Source organism: Podarcis tiliguerta, assembly GCF_965153285.1.
Source record: "Podarcis tiliguerta genome assembly, chromosome: 13".
Lineage (NCBI taxonomy): Eukaryota > Metazoa > Chordata > Lepidosauria > Squamata > Lacertidae > Podarcis > Podarcis tiliguerta.
Window position 1 is genome coordinate 3931742 of NC_139546.1, and position 20638 is coordinate 3952379.

General features: G+C 41.5%; 1 protein-coding gene across 4 annotated transcripts in view; it reads left to right on the forward strand.

Moving 5' to 3' along the window:
* The window catches only part of INVS (inversin), a 62076-nt gene that overhangs the window by 21382 nt on the left and 20056 nt on the right, over positions 1-20638 (forward strand). For all 4 annotated transcript variants that reach the window (XM_083407498.1, XM_083407497.1, XM_083407495.1 and 1 more), the window contains 5 exons: positions 10509-10682; positions 11446-11613; positions 12055-12235; positions 12917-13026; positions 16524-16695. In XM_083407498.1, the coding sequence (XP_083263624.1) occupies positions 10509-10682; positions 11446-11613; positions 12055-12235; positions 12917-13026; positions 16524-16695 (805 nt within the window). The remainder of the gene's footprint in view (positions 1-10508; positions 10683-11445; positions 11614-12054; positions 12236-12916; positions 13027-16523; positions 16696-20638) is intronic.

Genomic DNA, 20638 nt, shown 5'->3' on the forward strand with positions numbered 1-20638 from the left:
AACTCAGGTTTTTTTTCTTAAATGACTTAGAATTCATAACTGGTCAGTTTTAAGTTTGGTCTCTGGGGCTATATGTGCCCGTTTAGAGTACAAGTTGGGAAGAGAAATGCAGGCTATTAAGAGTCTTAAGTGTTGACTGAACCCAGTCAGTGGCAAGCAGTTTGTGAAACTGATACCAGAAGCCATTTGTGATGGGGCATAAGGGTCTGATGTTTAAAGAAAAAGCCAGAAAATCCTACTAGATATGCTCAAACACTTGTATGTGTCTAAAGTAACTCTTTGAAGTCTAAACATTATAAACATAAGTATTGTTGAGGAGGAAGCAGCAGCTAAAACATTTTAAATTGCTAATTTCTTGAGTAAAATATTTAAAAAAAAAGACATTAGGGCTGGAATCCTATAGACCTGCAAATAGGTCCCATTGAACCCAGGGCACTTCCTTCTTAGTAGACACTGTATAGGATTGCTCTATAGGAGCACGGTATGAGAACCTTAGAATAGTCAAGCTTTCTTTGTCATTTATTGTGACAGGTTAAATTTATCATGTCATTCTTAATACATAAATCCTTCTTCTCGGGCTTTAAGAAAACATTTCTGACACAGATTTTACTGTGCAACTATAAAGAGTCAGAAATATTTCTTTTTATAAATAGTTTTGCACCGTCTTTAATGAAAACTCGGTTTTATATTCCTAAAAATCCTGCTCTTAACAGAAAATTACAAGTCTGGGAAGTTAATTTCACCAGTTCCCGCTTGAGCTGTTTATGAAGGGCATCAGTGCAACCTAGTGGAGAACCAGGACATCGGCATTTGCATGTCTCAAATGTTTGTATTGACAAATGGGTAGTCTGCTATTGACATCTGTGTCCCCTGGCAATACTTCCATTCCAGCTTACCCTTGCTGGTCAAATGCCTTAATTGTTCTGGCCTTTAATTCAGTCAAAGTTGGAGCACAATTGGAAGAGAGAAAAGAAGGAGCAGGTCTAGCAGAGCGTCAAGCTTGAGTTGCGAAACTACTGGCAACGATCAACCTGTCATAATGTTATGATTTGTTCATTTTTATACCATTTATTAGCCTTTACTTGTTGTGCCATTTGGCCTCCAGGGCAGATAAAGTGCTGTCTAATTTGGGAGGTTTGCTTCTGTCAGAGTGGCCTCCACAGAGAAGGTGTTAGCTGCAGTGACAAATAATCAATAGCTGTCGTTGTCATGAAGAACGTGAGTAGTTGGGCCTTTCATCTGGAGGATTAGAGGTCTAATTGGATTGAGAATAGGGAGGGTGGGCTGTTGTATAACCCTGTCAGCTATGTGAAGCTGTCAGATGTCAACCTTATTCATACTGAAAAGAAGGTGGATGCTTGGTCTTTCACAGCTTGCAGAGTGAAGTCATACAGAAGCTTTTGAAAATGTAATAGATGGGGGAAGTAAAATAGGTTAATGTATGCTTTGACCTCTTTTTTGTTGTTGTTTAATTATACGTCCATGTAGTTAATGAACCTGTGTAACTTGAAATGATACTCTCTTTTTTTGGTAGGAAACTCTGCTGGTAACATAATACAAGTTCTGGCTGATTATTTATATCTTAAGTAAAAGCAATTTTAACTACTCAGATGGAGGTTATATAAATTTGAAAGTTTTCAACTTGAAAGATATTAAAACCAACCATAAAGGAAGGAGATGTTTCAGAAAGAACTACAATATTTTTGTAAATAATAATTATTTGAAGAGATCTCAGCAGTAAAAACGCAGGCCCAGAACCTCAGTGTGCTCCTATGAAGCACATAAAGAATTCACCATTGCATCATTTTGGTAGTTGAAACATTTCTTTTTCTTTTTTTACCCATTTGATATTATTTGAAGAAACATTTCTTATGGTTTTCATGGGATTCATTCAGGAGATATTCCATTAAGAAAGGTATAATTTTAAAATCATCTTTTCCATTTAAAAGGTATTAAGAAGTCTCCCCTCAATATACTTTTTCAAATTTTATTTGCCTTTACCAAGTCCATTTTGTTGAAAATTATCGGCTGACAATAGATACCTAGTACAGGGTGTGGTACAATCCCCCTGGAATATAGCACTGAAATTAAAAAACCTAAGTTAGTAATGTCTGTTAATTTTAGTGGATGTATTCTGAGTAGGACTATCATTAGATACAACCCTAACAGAAGATCGGTGCAATGTTTCATTACAATTGTTGCATGATCATGAAGCCTTAATGCAAACTATTGCCTGACAGTTGTTTTGAGGGGGGGGGGAGACCATTTAAATATAAAGGTAAACGGTAAACGACCCCCGGACACTTAAGTCCAGTCAAAGGCAACTATGGGGTGTGGCGCTCGTCTCGCTTCAGGCCGAGGGAGCTGGCATATGTCCACAGACAGATTTCCGGGTCATGTGGCCAGCATAACTAAACCACTTCTGGCACGACGGAAGCCAGAGCACACAGAAACGGCATTTACCTTCCCGCCACATTGGTACATATTTATCTAACTTACACTGGTATGCTTTCGAACTACTAGATTGGCAGAAGCTGGGACAGAGCTAACCCCGTCACTGGAATTCGAACCACTGACCTTCCAGTCAGCAAGCCCAAGAGGCTCAGTGGTTTAGACCACAGCGCCACCCACTCCCTTTTTAAATATATTTCCATTTAAAGGCAGATTTTGAAGGTCTTGCCTATATGTCAGTTTAAGAACTTTAGAAGCACCATCTTCAACAGTTTTCAAGTGGCTCAAAGGATTTTGTCAACCCAGATAAATAAGTATTATGTATGTACATGTGCACACAGCTGCCCAAGATAGTCCCTGGTACTACAGGTGTTGGGAGACCCAAGCTATGCGCAGATGATGAAGGTTCATGCTCTGGACATTTCCTTTTGTGGCCATCTTCTAAGGCGGTGGTTCTCAACCTGTGGGTCCCCAGATGTTGTGGGACTACAACTCCCATCATCCCTGAGCTCTGGCCTTGCTAGCTAGGGGTGATGGGAATTGTAGTTCAACAATGTCTGGGGACCCACAAGTTGAGAAAGGCTGTTCCAAGGGAAGGTTTAAACACCTTTCTACACCCTCCATGTTTCTCATTTGGAGATGTCTTCTGAATTTCCACTTGCTTAACAAAGAAAACATACCGTTGGGAATTCTGTGCTTATTGGCAGCATGTAGCCTTGCCTTGCATTCAGGGAACCTCCTTAGTTAATCTAATTGCAGTAGATTCCCTACAGATTCTGTAACCAATGGACAATGATGTTCAAAAGTAATGACATCTTAAAACATTAGTTTTTAAGGGCCCTCCTAATGCATGAAAATTAATGTTAAAGTCTTATGTCAAAGGCTTAATTCCCTTGTCCAAAATATTATATCAATAAAAATGAAACCTGCCTTTTTTCTCTACTCCCATTCATCTGGGAGTCCTCTAAACCACTACCGTCACCAAGAGCTGTACTTCTGAAATATATCACTATTGAGTCATTGTCTTGTAAAATTTTTGAGTCTCCTTTTGATATTTATAGTGCTACCCTGTACCTGTGCATGTCTGAAAAATAGATTATCTTGTTAGAGACGTTGTGTTTACTTGAAAGGTTTCAGACTCAGTAGTGCTAAAACTACTCCTGTTATTTCTTTGATCCTGTTGCATGCAATCCTTCTCTTGGAAATGAATTCCTCTGACTGTCCCTTAGCTAAAACGGATCTGGCTCTTGGTACTTGAATATCGGTAGAAAAACTTTCTGGCTGCATGCTAAAATAACACAACTGGGAAAATATTTTTATTAGCTTATACAGTTTACTAGCTCTGTCAAAACTCTGCATCTGCCCCATCAGGAGACAGCTTCTACTTAAGATATTTTTGCAACAAACAACTTTCTTGAATGCACCTATAAACCACAGTTTCCCATTCTGGAATCTCCACAAAATTCTCCAAGCACTACAAAAGTCACCCTTTAAACCCCTCATATGGCTTCACTCCAGATTCTTTCTTTAAAAGTGGTTTTCCTAGCAGCCATCTCCACCACACAGAGGGTTTCAGAATGCAGTGATCTCTCTGTCAAAGACTACCGTTCCATTTTCCACAGTGCTTAAGTAATTTTTCACCCAGACTTAATCTTTATCCGCAAGGTCTTCTGTATGGCTTAATAAATGATCTTACCTTTACCCCAAACCATCCCACTCTTATGAAGTGGGCTTGGACATCAAAGAGGATCTACATCTACATCTCCCACGCTCAGGTCATTAAACAAACCGCTACTGTTTGTCTCCATTCACTTCTCTACCATGAGGAAGAAAGTATCTAATTCTTTTCTATCCACATGGATCAAGACTTACATTGGCACTCCACTTAGTCACTCCAATACACTTCACAGCACACTCCACTGAATAAGCTGCTTCTATCATGAGAACTGTAGGTCACATGGGCCACAGAAAAAACATTTGTAGACTTATATGCCTTGGAAGAAGCCACTTTTGGGAAATGAGTGCTCCAGTATATCCTCCCTAGTTTACCGCATAGCTACCTAAATCACTAAGCTATATATAAGCTAATTATTTTGGCATAGGGACAAGTATTGGCAGTGCTCCAAAGTGTATAAAGATCATTGCTGCTTGGAAAACCTCCAGTATATACGTTGAGCTCAGTGATACTGAGTGATAAGCTCAGAAGCTATTGCCATAGCAAAAAATAGGCAACATGATGTGTATTTACTACTGCAACGAAATGGTCTTGAGTCGTCCCTCTCTTTGGGTCAGCCTTGCAATAAGCCCACGTATGATACTAGCTCGAAATAATTCTGAATCAGATTTCAATAGAAGCTACTGTAAGTGTTTATGTGTAAGTGGATGTGTGTTTTATCTTGTGTCTTAAATTCATGCAAGATTAATTGTTTTTAGAAGCTTCTGCCTGAACTGATCTAAAAGAGCAATGGAGGAAACCTACTAAAACCACTACTAACAGCACCTAAAATAGGGACGCGGGTGGCGCTGTGGGTTAAAGCCTCAGCGCCTAGGGCTTGCTGATCGAAAGGTCGGCGGTTCGAATCCCCGCGGTGGGGTGCGCTCCCGCTGTTTGGTCCCAGCGCCTGCCAACCTAGCAGTTCGAAAGCACCTCCGGGGGCAAGTAGATAAATAGGGACCACTTACTAGCGGGAAGGTAAACGGCGTTTCCGTGTGCATCTCTGGCTCACCAGAGCAGCGATGTCACGCTGGCCACGTGACCCGGAAGTGTCTCCGGACAGCGCTGGCCCCCGGCCTCTTGAGTGAGATGGGCGCACAACCCTAGAGTCTGTCAAGACTGGCCCGTACGGGCAGGGGTACCTTTACCTTTTTAACAGCACCTAAAATGACTTGGAAATGAAAACATTTTACGCATTATGCTAGAGAATTGAACTGAAAGCCGTCAATTGTTTCCGATAAATTTCAGCACATGCTTTTGAACAACAAGCAGAGCAAGGAAGTCTTGCACCAGTTGTGCTCAGTGAGCTCAAAAGTCAAAGGTTCAGTTTAAAGAGGAAAAGCGGCCTCTTTCCTCTCATTTTTACTGTGCTTGTACATGTACCCTTTCACGGTGCACCACTTGATAGTTCAGCTTATTCCTATGGAAACTAACTGAACAAAGCTAAGGTTTCAGTGGGCATTTGTAGAAGAAATGTTGTCACATTTCAGCCCTAGAGCAACTAAGCATGCTGCCTTGCTTTCAGTGAAACCACAGTTGATCACCAGAATGGGTTCCAAGTCGCAGATGTTCTTGGCTGGTTCGCTGCCTAGGTTGCTTTGCCAGACGGACAAACTCTTTAAACTTGGAAAGTGACTAATAAAATTGCCTTTCAGCTGAGCTTTCTTTTGTATGCTGAGAGTTCTGTCTTTGGTGTCCTGGATGGTGAAGGTGACATTGCCAAAAGGGCACTTTCCTTAAGATTTACCGTAGGTCCACTGTTAAGATGGGTGGTGCTGTTGCCATCATTGACTTGAAAAGGATTAGCCACACATGGAATGCTTTCACTAAGCAGCAATTTATGTTAAAGAAGGTGTTTCACAATTCTACTAGTTATCTAACTCAATCATATTCACTATTAAATTGACATGTGACATCACTGATTTAGTTTATAAGGTCCTATATTCTATCAGCCTTATAAAAAGCCATAGTGTTTGTTATATCAGTTCTGTCAAGGGAAAAAGCATTGGCCTCCTAAAATCCCACAGTAACAGAGAAGATGCTGGCAACTTGTCACTCACTTCTAAACATACTTAGTTTGTAGTGGATTTAAACATGCACCTTCAGTGACCTGCAGTGCGGCTTTCACTAAACTCTACGCAAATGAGATCATTTTCAGGAACAACCACACCAATAATATGCTATCAATAAGTAACTACAGGGTAAGTTTTCAGTTGTATTCAGAAGTAAGCACCAATATCTGCGCCAGAACAGCAGTATATGGATTTGAAAAATAATTTCTTTGAAATAAACCGATCACCAGAAATGACCAAACATTTATCCTGTAGCATTTGTTTCTGTGCGTGGAGGGTGAGGGTTGTACTGTGCAAATGAAACCAGAAAACATTTGTAGTAATGTGTGACTCTAAGTCAACAGTTGTTGGTTATACACATTTTCAAGCAGATGCCCATTGAATTAGATGGCTTTCCAATATGGAATTTTCATTGGAAGCACTATCATCTCTAGCCACGCATTCACACATGACGTGTCAGTGGGAATCCATCCGATAGAACAAACGCCTTAGAGTGGCTTTAGTCATCTCCCTGGGGTAGATGAGGACCCTGTTGTAACTGGGGCATGTTTCCCAGAGGAATTTGTCTGGAGGAGAAGCTGTCTCAAACTCCAGTTTCAGGGGCTCTGGCTATCCAGATTGATAGTCTGTTTGAGGCTTGGTATGTTCATTTATTTATTATTGCATTCATACCCTACTTTTCCTCCAAGGAGCTGAAGGGGATGTATATGGTTTCCCCCCTTCCCATCGACCCTGTTTGTGACTCACCCAGTGTCACCCATGAAACTTCATGAATGCATGGGGATTTGTATCCTGGACTCCCAGGTCCTGCTCCAGTACTGTGATAATGATAATTAATAATAATTTTAACTATCATAACAATCATCATCATCATAATTTATTTACACCCTACCCATCTGGCTGGGTTTCCCCAGCTACTCTGGGCTGCTCCCAATAGAATATTAAAAACACGATAAAACATCAAACACTAAAAACTTCCCTAAACAGGGCTGCCTTCAGATGTCTTATAAAAGTCAGGGAGGTACTTTGTTACTTAGGTAATTCCCAAGATGTTATATCAGACTAAACAAGAACAATTCAGTCTTCTTTCCTATTTTTTCCATTATTGTTATTATTACTATTTTATTAATTCCACTGAGTGTATTTAAAAACCAGTAAATTAATTTTGTAATTCCTATCATGCTTATTCAAAAGTTAAACTGAATTCAGTGGGAATACTTCCACATGAATATAAATCTACAATCCCTTTTTGTTCAATATCTAAGAAAACTCACATTCTCCCCCAAAGCAACACTGAGAGTTCTCTAGCTGGTGCCTTTTGACTTGAAGGGTAAAATAATTCCAGTCCCCTGCTTAAGATAATATCCTATTATAATCTCCTCACTGCATGATTCTCCTTGAAGGAAGAACTGATAGACAGATTCAATTTTTAATTCCACTCTTTCTCCTTATATTATCCATCTATTTATTTATCTGTCATTTTCTTAACAAAAATATTCAACAAGAAAACTCTTATTTCAAAGTATGGAAACATTTTGTTTTGATGAGGCTCCATAATTTTGGAAACTTGCGCTAAAAATAATAATAATAGAAAGCAAAGAACATCTCTTAATTTACATGATAATGAATTTGCATCTATCAAATGTTTTATGTTTGGTTTGATTTTTAGTAATAACATTAGAAAAGAGTTTCTTTGCTTTAAAAATATTTTAATTAATTACAGAATTTATCATTTCATCTTTAATTCAGAAAATTGCTTCATTCTGGGAATATTTATTCAATTTATCCAAATTCCTGTGTAGCTAGATTTAATTTCAAAGCAAGTATTATCCCTCTCAATAGAACATTTTCAGGAGAACACATATATAGTTAATAAATCTAATTACCACCAGATGGTTTCCTAGATTTTAACATGTGGTAAAGTATTTATGGGTAAGGCTTCCCAATTCAATAATTTCCTCTGGAGTACTTTCTCAAGATGCAGTATATATTTTGCAAAACCTTCTTCTATTTTGAGTCCTGTTTGGCTGGCACCCCTGCCCGAAGGCTTTCTGCAAGTGTGCTACCTGTGGGGAGAAACATTAGTAGTTGCTTACTTTCCTGTATTCAGCATCAAGTATCTTAAAAGTATATCCCAGAGTAAGATGGTCCTGGAAGCACGTCCTACTAAGTGATAGTTAACATTCACTGTGGTTTCTATGGTTATGAATTTTTATCTGAATTAATGAACTCCCCATTGATAAAAAAAATCTTAAGAAATTACTGATGTGGGAAAGGTTTAAAACACTTATCTATAGCCAACCAAGTGGCTCAACATCCCCCCCCCCCGCCACCTTTTTCAGTGGATGAAATGTAAACTTTGTGCAAGCCATTCAACACTCAGGACAAAACTATAAGAAAGAATTAGACAGATAACTTGTTCAAAAACTAGCAATAATCTAAAAACTGTGTTACTCTAGATCCTGGCTGATTAGGAGAAAGTAATGACAACCTACTACTTTGACTTGGGGTTGCCTGTAGTACATATGAAAAGGATCTAGAGGGTCTTAGTAGACCACAAGCTGAACATCAGACAACAGTGTGATGCAGCAGCAAAAAAAAAAAGCTAATGCTATTCTAGGCTTCATCAACAGAAGTATAGTGTCCAGATCAAGGGAAGTAACAGTGCCACTCTGTTCTGCCTTGGTCAGACCACACCTGGAGTACTGTGTCCAATTCTGGGTGCCATAATTTAAGAAGGATATTGACAGGCTGGAATGTGCACAGAGGGCTACCAAGATGATCAAGAGTCTTGAGGCCAAGCCTTAGGGGAAATGGTTGAGGGAGTTGGGTGTGTTTAGCCTGGAGACAGGTGGGACGCAGATGGCGCTGTGGTCTAAACCACTGAGCCTAGGGCTTGCTGATCAGAAGGTCAGCGGTTCAAACCCCCGCGACGAGGTGAGCTCCTGTTGGTCGGTTCCAGCTCCTGCCAACCTAGCAGTTCGAAAGCACCTCAAAGTGCAAGTAGATAAATAGGTACCACTCTGGCGGGAAGGTAAACGGCATTTCCGTGCGCTGCTCTGGTTTCACCAGAAGCGGCTTAGTCATGCTGGCCACATGACCCGGAAAAACTGTCTGCGGACAAACATCAGCTCCCTCGGCCAGTAAAGCGAGATGAGCACCACAACCCCAGAGTCATTCACGACTGGACTTAACTGCCAGCGGTCCTTTACCTTTACCTTTTTAGCCTGGAGACAAGAAGACTGAGAGGAGATATATGATAGCCATCTTAAAATACAGTGGTATACAGTGGTACCCCGCAAGACGAATGCCTCGCAAGACGGAAAACCCGCTAGACGAAAGGGTTTTCCGTTTTTCGATGCGCTTCGCAGGACGAATTTCCCTATGGGCTTGCTTCGCAAGACGAAAATGTCTTGCAATTCCTGGGGTTGTTTTTTTTTGCTTCCCACCCCCTTTTTCTAAGGCACTAAGCTGCTAATAGCCTTTTAGCAGCTAATCCGCTAATCCCTTAAACCGCTAATAGCCGCTAAATCGCTAATAGCGCTAATCCGCTAATAGGGTTGCTTCGCAAGATGAAAAAACCGCTAGACAAACAGACTCGCGTAACGAATTAATTTCATCTTGCGAGGCACCACTGTATCTAAAGTGCTGTCACATGGAAGATGGAGCAAGCTTGTTTTCTGCTGTTCCAGAGGACAGGACTCAAACAAATGGATTCAAGTTACAAGGATGGAGATCCTGACTAAACAGTAGGAAGAACTTTCTAACAATAAGAACTGTTCGACAGTGGAATAGACTCCCTCAGTAGCTTGAGGACTCCTTCATTGGATGATTTGCCCTGCCTGGATAGCTCAGCTGGTTTGAGCATGGTGCTGATAATGCAAAGGTTGCAGGTTTGATCCCTGTATGGGGCAGCTGCCTATTCCTGCATTGCAGGGGGTTGGACTAGATGATCCTCAGGGTCCCTTCCAACTCTACAGTTCTGTGACTCTATATAGGTTCTATGATTTTAAGGAGAGGTTGGATGGCCATCTGTCATGGATGCTTTTGTTGATATTTCTGCATTGCAGCGAGTTGGACCAGAATGACCCTCAGGGTAACCTTCCAACTCTACAATCCTATGATTCTAGTCACTTGTCCACAGGACTATAAACTATATCTTGCCATTACCTCTAATGATTGCTTTTCAAAATTATTGCATGTTGGTTTCATAACGCTTTTTATTCATTGAAATTAACTTTATTCTTCCCCTTCCTCGTTACATTGCTTAGGGAAATTATCGCTTTATGAAGCTTTTACTTGCTCGTAGAGCAAACTGGATGAAGAAGGATTTGGAAGAAATCACTCCGTTACACTTAGCTACACGGCACAAGAGTCCTAAGTGCTTGGCTTTGTTGCTTAAATACATGGCACCAGGAGAAGTAGATACACAGGACAAAAACAAGGTAAAATCAGACTTGTAACTTTTACTGTTGCTGAAACCTCTGGCTCCTCTTAAGGGTCTCTGTGTCATCTGACCAGAACAAACTTTCCTTACTGCCCAGGAACTGGTACTTGTGTCCCTCCCCAAATCAGCTGCACATGCTATGAAAGGTAGAGACTTTGCATTCACTTCCATGTGGGATCAGCATTTCAGTTAGCCATCAGTTTTCAACTCACTCCATCAGACTACTGATTCAGGATTGTCACTTTGAATCAACGCGCCTTTTCATTGTACCAAGTAATGCATAGTGGATATCGTTTTGTATCCCACTTTCTCATGTCATTGTGCGCTTGGAATGAATCCTGAACTCCCCTCTGTGTTTTATGTACAGCATACTTGAGATCATTTCTGTGCAGTTGGTTGTAGAGTATCCCTTATCCTATGTGACTAGAATGTGGCCTTCCTGTATTCCCCCTAGAGTATTCCCATTCTAGTTACATAGGATAAGGGATAGAGTATTCCCCTAGAGTATTCCCATTCTAGTATTCCCATTTCCCCTAGAGTATTCCCATTCTAGTCACATAGGATAAGGGATACTCTACAGTTGGTCACATCCAGAGACTAAACAGAAGTTAACCCAGGGCCTCTGATAAACCAGCATTCCCTCACTTTCAACTGTCTCAGTCTCCATAATTTGTAAATTGTTCATTTTACATGGTTTCTGAAGTTCACAAAAGCAGAATGTTTATTTCATTTTACTGTGCATCTCTTCTAATTACCCCCAGCAAACTGCTCTTCACTGGAGTGCCTATTACAATAATCCAGAGCATGTGAAACTTCTGATCAAACATGATTCTAATATTGGAATCCCAGATATTGAAGGCAAAATTCCACTTCATTGGGCTGCTAACCACAAGGATCCAAGTGCAGTTCATACTGTTAAGTGCATTTTGGTAAGGCTTTATTTTCAAATAAATACCTATCTGATCTGATGTACCCTTTTTTTAGTGGCAGTTGTATGTGGGCACCACAAAGAGTACTTGGAATCGTTTTAGGGCTCATAGTCGTCAGGGTTGTCCCCGTCACAAGAGACCCTCTAACGTCCTTTTGAATGCCTCCCAACTTCACTCATTAACGTGGATTCACACTGGTGCTGCTAGATTTGAGAGAGCCCTGGGCAAGGTGCCGCCTCTTTAAGTCCATTGCCATCCCTCCCACCCCAGGTCAAATTGAAGCCTGGCCAGCAAGCAACCCCCTAACATAATTTTGGGTTTAAATGTCTTGAGTATGTGCAGCTTTGATGTAACCTCTTAATTGTGAAGCCATCCTCTCTTAGCTGCTACGGTCCCTCAATGCTAACCGCACCTTGTCTACCTGGTACCTTTTGCGATTAGGATGCTGCTCCAACTGAATCTCTGCTGAACTGGCAAGACTACGAAGGACGAACCCCCCTTCACTTTGCAGTGGCTGATGGGAATGTAGCTGTGGCTGATCTGTTGACCTCCTATGAAGGTTGCAATGTCACCTCTTACGATAATTTATTTCGAACTCCCTTGCACTGGGCAGCTTTACTGGGTAAATACTGAACGACTAAATTTCTTCTTGGGCATATGTATCAATTTTGTGGAACTCGAATTTCCTGAATTGGAGCTTGAAACATTGAAGAAGTTTGACTGGTGTGAAAGAGGGGGAAACAGGAACATAAAGGCTGCTTTATCCTAACTCTGACTATTGGTCCAGCTGGCTCAGTATTGTTGACACACTTTGGCTGGCAGCGGCTCTCCAGTTATCGGTCTTTCCCAGTTATAGCTGAAGATACCACGGATTGAGATTCAGACCTTCTCCATGCAAAGCACAGACGGTACCACTGATCTACAGCCCTCCCCATAACATGCAGTGCAACTTGGCTAAGGAGAATCTTGAGGTTGATTAAGATGCACACAGATATGGTTGCTTGTCAGATTTGTACGGTTTTAGATTTAGCCGTCATACTGCTGATCTCTCTTTCAGTGGAGGAAATGAGCAGATAACATGTTGTTGAACAGCCCAAATTTGCCAGCTTTGCTCAGCTTTTTGTAACTTTTTGTATCAATGCTGCATTTTAAAGAGCTCCATAACTAAAATAGATAGGTCCCTGCACTGATGCACTTGCGCTGGTGGAAACAGAGATAACAGCATCCTCATAGGATGAGGAAAGAAATCTGGAGCACATATAGTGAGCACATATAGTAATATGTATTCTGCTCTCTCTTTTAGGCCATGCGCAGATTGTCCACCTTCTTTTGGAAAGAAACAAGTTTGGGACCATCCCGTCTGACAGCCAAGGGGCAACACCTTTACACTATGGAGCCCAGAGTAACTTTGCTGTACGTGAAATAAACAGGTTATGTTGAAATATCTGACTTGTATCGTGGGAGGCTGGAGCCAATGGGGTGATCCCGGCAGGAGCAAAGCTTTGTGGGAAATGGGCTCCTTCACCTCGGTTTCTTCTCCTGCCTGACGCAGCAGAGCGTTCTCCTCGGCTCTCCTGCTTCAGATAAGCCTCGACCCCCCGCTGTTGGATTTACTTATTTATTTTGTTTATTTTTTCCATTAAAACCTAGTTTTTCTGCCCCTGGCTTTTGACTGTGGCTGAGGCACTTTTTGGCCACCGCTTGCAGGGTGCAGTCTAGCATCCCGCGCACCGCCTCCATTTCTAACTCGGTCACCTCCATTGCTGGGGTCGCCTGTCTTTATTTTCTACAAACTTCTTGTATGACAATTTCTTCCGTTGTCACCTCAGCATCGGGCGAAGCAGTTCCTTCCTGCCTGACATCCCCGCCCTCCCCTCTCCTGCCCTCTCCGATTGCATTTCTCTCAAACGGCACAGGAGTGAGTGGCAAGAGGCTCTTCTCCCCCTCCTGGTACGTTTTTAACAGCGATGGAGTGTGTGGCTTGGCAGTAGTATACCACAATCTCCCGGTTCGCTGCTGTGGCAACCGAGAACATGGCGGTTGAGTTCATCCACTCCCCCCACAGCAGCTTATTTAAACAGCCTGAATAGTTTCAGCCCTTTAAGGGACAGCTGCATTGCTTCAGCCATTCCTCTCCTGGTTCGTGGAGTGACAAACGGAGAGGGATTGTGAGCCTATTGTTCCTCCTCCTAATTAACCAGGTTGCAATGGAATTAAGTGTATTGAGTTGCCCTTTCTCTGTGTGTGTGCCTATCTCTTTCACTTAGATATGGACATGGAGGACGATTGGAGTGAGGGTTCAACCCATGAGGAACCCATATCTGTGAGGCTATTTCAAGAGGCCAGCGCTCCCATTCTGAAGCGCAAAATAATGCATGCTCTTGAGTTAACTTCTCAATCAGATAAAGCTACATCTTCCAAGCCAGAGAGTGATGTGACTTTGTTAACTGACAGTCACTCCTCTTCCAATTTTATGCTAGCTCCTTCTATTTTGAAGGCTGTAACCAAGGCTGAGCTTGACGCTCCTATGTGTTCTAAAAAGAATACTATCTTGGCAGACAAGTTATATTCCTTAGTATTTGGCCTATATTAAAACCCCGTACTAAATCTTTCCTCTCGGAATCTGGTTCCCCATGAGGCGGACGCCCAACTCCGTGACATCACAGACAAAAGACTTGAGTGGTAGTGACTTGTTATGGTATGTCTCACCCCATTGGTTCTAGCATCCCACAATACAAATAGAACAATTGGTCTTACCTGGTGGAGATTTGGGAGTAGGATGTTGGCACCAATGGGCCCCACCCTGGGGTGCTCTACACTGATGGAGGTTTGTGGCCTGTCAGTTCTTTATTTTCCTTACTCACAGATACCTAACACTGTTTCTTTCGCTTCATTGAGCCAAGGGAGAGGGAAAATAGGCAGGGAATTTTATTCTTTCAGGACTCGGTCGATACTTGCTGCTTGGCGAATCCGAAAAGCTGAGGGGAACAAGCCTGTTTTCCGCAAAGCTTTGCTCCTGCCCGTATCACCCCATTGGCTCTAGCATTCCACTCCCAAATCTCCACTTCAGGTGGCACCAATTGTTCTTTTTCAAGTCCTGTCATTAATTGGCCTGACTTCTGGTGAAAACAATTTTATACTAAGGTGTGTTGGCAGTGGATAAAAGAACATTGTTAAGAACATGGAGATTTGGGCGATGTTTCTATTCTTATGGTGTGCGCACACTTCTTTTGTCGCATTGTTACCTTTGATCACACAAGCTTTGCCATGTTTTTGAAACAATATGGAAACCTGTTTTCCTTAGGCAAAGTGGAATAAATGTTTACAACAAAAGATAGCAGTCCTGCTTTCCAGGTGCTAACTTTTTGAAATAAAAAGCTATTGTCGAATTCCAACTAAGCCAACTAATTACAGTTGCTCAGAGCAGACCCACTGAAATGAATGAACCCAAGTCCGTTAAGTTTCCCGCCAGGGCACTGCCTCACCCCCCCCCCCCCAGGATTCTGCCGCCTGAGGCAGGCTGCTTCCCTCTGTCTCAGGGGCAGGCTGGCCCTGGATTGGGAGGAACTGAGGAGTAAATATACATCATGAAATATCTCATGTTTTGGTATCCACCCTAAAACTGTCAAGGTCTGATTAAGAAAAGGATCAACCATCTGGTATTGCTGAGAGCCTGAGGGGGGAAATGCATTCTCTCATGAAGAAGAGTAGGTCTTTTACTCCATGATTAAAGAGAAGGTTTGGTGTATCGGATACAGTGTGGGAAGCATGAAACTTTGGCTCAGCTTAAATAACGCTTTTTACCTTTTTGATTAAGGGCTTGTATAGCCTTAACAGTTTGTTCTGTTGCCTTTTGGCAGGGAAGGAAGACAGCAGTATTGTGAACATATGTCAAAAGCCAAGAAGTTTGTATGCACATCTACTTTGTTGTGCCAAGGAAGTAATATCTAGGAGAGGACTTGGTCTTTGAAAAGAGAGAGAGAATGAGAGAGATAAGAGAAGGGAGAGAAGTTTATCGGCATCTTCTCCCATCAAGGTGTAGCTTACCAGGGGTGCAGTCCAACTGTCTTTCAGTAAAACATGATGACTTCATTGCATATTAACAAGTAAGGGTTTGTTGCATGCCATACAGTGCAACAAAATGAAACATCTCGGAATCTATTCACACAATATTTTACTTGTACATGTGAACAGTCCTGACCATTCTCGGGCACCTGTCCTGCAGACAACATAAATGTGTACAAGGTGATTATGGAGATGGCTGGCTGGCAGCAGTTCCCATCACGTGGTTTATGTGGTACGTTTGTCCATCTAAGTTATAGCTGAAGTTGCTTTTACATGTACAGAACAATATTGTGTGAACCAGTCCTCAGAGAGCTTTAAAAATAAAGTTTGAGGAACTTGTGAAAATATCTAAATTCAATAAACAGAACGAATGCTGCTGTGGGTACATTTGTCATCATGGAGGCTGCATTATACACTTGTATGAATTTTGTGTCATACTCAGCAGTGAAGTACAATAATGGAAGCCTAACAAATTATTTAAAAGGCTTGGTAGTCTTTTTAAAAATTGAAAAAGAGAGGCTAATTTGACTGAAATCCACAACCCACTTTTTCGCTTTATTAGGAATACTAAACAATTAGGGTTGTTGTTGTTTTTTTAGAAAAGGAGTGAAGCCTAATAGGCTTAAATAGTGTTGAGGACTCAGAATCCCCCAATGCTCTTTTAATGGCAATATTTCCAACCCGTTGTGAAACTTGTGATGTTTCCTTGAAAGGAAGAATGAAGTTTTCTTGCTTAAGCAAAAAATCTTTGCTATGATGTGACAATAGTTTGATTTGTGAACCCTAGAGCCATATATTATTTTCATTTCAATACCATCCTTATTCAGAGAAGATTTGTGGTCTAGGAAACCGTGGAAGCATTTTTGAAGCATCCTTCTGTGAAAGATGATTCAGATCTTGAGGGAAGAACATCTTTTATGTGGGCTGCAGGGAAAGGCAGCAACGATGTCATCCAGACAATGCTGAATTTAAAATTGGACATTGATATCAACATGGCAGACAAATATGGCGGCACAGGTAAGAAAACTAACATACTTTTGAAGTTCTTATAAACTTGGTAGGTGTTTTGAACACACATGTATGGAATATGAATTCTAGATTCTCTAAGGATGCATTGTACAAGTATTGTACAATGAGCAAAAGATTGTACTGAGCAAAACTGTTTTGGAAACTGATAGAAGTTTCAAATGCAGTCCGTTTTCCTAATGGCACTGAGGAGAGGGGGAAAGATTTTTGCATTCAAGCCTTTGGACACAGCTAAGGCAGCTCTTCAGAACCTGGTCTGAAAATTCAAAAAATGTGATGATAAATGGAGATAAAGTTTACTAACTAAACTATGACTGGCTGATATATAGAATCATTGGATATACAACATGAACATGGGCATAAACTTTTGGATGGCCATAAATCTTTTTTATAGAATAAGTATAATATAGATGTTAAAGGAATGTTAAACATGATGGTGATATTAGGGATGAAACTTTCTGAATCAAAGAATACCCCCAGACCTTGGGCTTTCTCCAGAGGAACTGCCGTCTAGAGCAAGGATGCACACCAAATTCCTGGACACAGACACTGCTGACCAATAACACTATCCTCTTTTTAGGATTCAGCTTCAGTTTGTTGGTTATTAGTACTGCCTCCAGAAGGCAGTTTAGAATTGATACCACTTCATCTGGTTCAGATAGAATAGAAAAGTAGAGCTGGGTGTCACCTGCATTTTGATGACACCCGCTTCCAAATCTCTAGCTAAGCAAATCCAGTGGCTTCACAGAGAACATTATCAGATGCTTGTATTTGACATCTCACTAGAACCTGCACTATGTGTAGTGTCAAAATCGTGTCTTATCCTCAAAATGCCTTGGAAATTTATCACAGCAGGCATCAGGTTTGTGATAGCTCCTAGCTGTGACTCAAAAGTCAGCAGCTCCCTCAAAATTGTTGAAAGCTCTGCTGACCTGCTGAGGAGTAATGGGATATTCTTATGACATTTCGAACCCAAGAGTCAGTTGGTTAGGAGAGAGAGAGAGAGAGTTTTGTTTCAGTTAGTGTATTTGTTATAGTAGTTCTGTGTATGTTTGCTGAGTGAGACAAGTATGACAATGTAAGGCAATTGTATCTGCATACTTTATTGAACAGATAATTCCCTATGCTTATGTATTTAGTTATTCTTGAAAACTCAATAAAAAACATTTTTTTAAGCTGCCGGACAGTTGCTCAATGACACAATATTGGTAGCAAAGTGAGCCACCTTTGCTGCCATCACTGTCACATGGTAGATTCAATTATGTTCTCTTTTCTGTGTTTGGTCGGTCTTGGTGTGAGTCTTGCACTCCATCTGTCATCCAACTGCTTCGTAGTTCAAAGTTCCACAGAAAACCACTGAACTTTGGACTTCACACCACTGGAGAGGGTGCCCTGGAGCTGTCATGGCTCTTTCCATCTCACCATTCTAGTGAGACCATAGCTCCAACAGGAGCACCAGCAATGTCAGATTCCACAGGTCTTCCACCAGAGCATAACAACTAGTCCTCTACCTCTGCAAGGCAAACAGTCACTTCCTGTCCATGTTTGACCAGAAAGTAATCTGATAACTCCCTCTGCAGCTGGAAAACAACTAGCCCACTCTGTGGCAAAAAAACCACAGCAAGGGTATGCCTCATGATGTATTGAGACAGACCAATGGCTGTCATAGCTTCGTGAAATCCTGAGCTGGCCCTACTAAGGCAACCACAGAACTGCAATCTGGGGGCACTCCAACACCACATCTGTGATCACCTTTACAAGGTCACACAGTGCAGAAGGATGGACGTTACACCAGCAGAATCACCGTTCTGTCTCTGTCTCTATCTCTCTTTCCTTTTAGCAGTAACAACTTTTCAAAGCTGGTACCTCAACAAACTTTGCTTCACATGCTATTTTCTCTTATGGTGCATCTTGCATTTCCTGTGAACGCAAGGGACTGATCCTTTTTCTCCTTGTAGATTCAAGAATGAAGGCAGCTAAATACTGGAAACTTCCTAGAGCCGAGCTAAATTGGGATGACATGAAAGAAAATGACAAGTGTCACTAGCGGAGAAACTTGCCCACCAGAGCAGACTTTTCATACATTTAGCAAATCAATATTTATTCGCAAATATTTGGTTGTTGTTGTTGTTGTTTAGTCATTTAGTCGTTTGGTCGTGTCCGACTCTTCGTGACCCCCTGGACCAGAGCACGCCAGGCACTCCTGTCTTCCACTGCCTCCTACAGTTTGGTCAAACTCATGCTGGTAGCTTCGAGAACACTGTCCAACCATCTTGTCCTCTGTCGTCCCCTTCTCCTTGTGCCCTCAATCTTTCCAGACATCAAGGTCTTTTCCAGGGAGTCTTCTCTTCTCATGAGGTGGCCAAAGTATTGGAGCCTCAGCTTCACGATCTGTCCTTCCAGTGAGCACTCAGGGCTGATTTCCTTCAGAATGGATAGGTTTGATCTTCTTGCAGTCCATGGGACTCTCAAGAGTCTCTTCCAGCACCATAATTCAAAAGCATCAATTCTTCGGCGATCAGCCTTCTTTATGGCCCAGCTCTCACTTCCATACATCACTACTGGGAAAACCATAGCTTTAACTATACGGACCTTTGTCAGCAAGGTAATGTCTTCTTTTTAAGATGCTGTATAGGTTTGTCATTGTTTTTCTCCCAAGAAGCAGGCGTCTTTTAATTTCATGACTGCTGTCACCATCTGCAGTGATTATGGAACCCAAGAAAGTAAAATCTCTCACTGCCTCCATTTCTTCCCCTTCTATTTGCCAGGAGGTGATGGGACCAGTGTCCATGATCTTAGTTTTTTGACGTTGAGACCATATTTTGCGCTCTCCTCTTTATATTATTAATTAATATAATAATTAATATTATTAATATTTGGTACTCATCAATTATTTTTCTCAACCAACACTTGGCTATACAAGGACCACCTTGGGTGCCCAGCAAGTTCTAGAAAGTTTGCTTTTAAATATTTTACATGTATGTGCTGAAGTACACCAATGGAAGGTCCCACATTGTTGGTAATCATTAACTTTTGACGTGTTGGTACTTGATTTATGCTCCCCTCTCCCAAAAATGATGATGATCTGTCTGTAAAAGAAAGAAAAACTTATTTTCACTTAGCTATTCTTCTCCAATGCTTTCCTCCTTAGCCAAGCTCTCTTACTGGAATGGACCTCAACTAAAATAAAAGTGTTTGGGGAGTGGCAAGCTGCAGGTGCAGCAGTTCTGCACTCCTACCCAACCTTTGTTGTTAAAATTAGACACACTCTCTTTCTCCGGGAAGTTTTACTGTTTAACCACACGGAATTTCCATAATCATGTCTCATTTGGCGATTTTAAATTTGGAAGAAGTTGGGCTAAAGTATATAATATCCAGCTGCACATGTTTCCAAAAGGGTCTGTGATACGGATGCTAAGAAATTTGCTTAGTTGAACCCAGATCTACCATTGCATTTGAGTCCATTCAATTCAAGTTTTAATAGAATTGCAAGACATTTGTTATTGTCTAGCAAAATGATACCAAGGGAAAAGAATGTCGATTAGTATCGTAGGAGCAGCACAGGGGCAGCTTTATAACTTTGCCGTCACTATATACAATGGAGAGGGATCTAAGTGTTGGTGGAACAAAGGTTTCATTGTGACCAGCTGGCTGAAGAATCTCTTCAGTCACTGTGACTCCCTTCAAGAAAAATGAGCTTACTAGGAAATACTGAACAGAGGCTTGGAAGCAAGCTGCCTGCGTCAGAATGAATGATGGAGGGGGAGAAACCAGGCCTTGCTGACATAGCTGCTCCTTTATTTAAATGTATTGTTGCAAACATCTCATGCATCAACCAGTTGAGTAGTTTACTGCCTTGTGCTCCACAAGTGTAGTGCTGAAAAACAGGATCTGGAATGTACAGTAGGGTCAGGCCATGCAGCCAAGTTCCTGC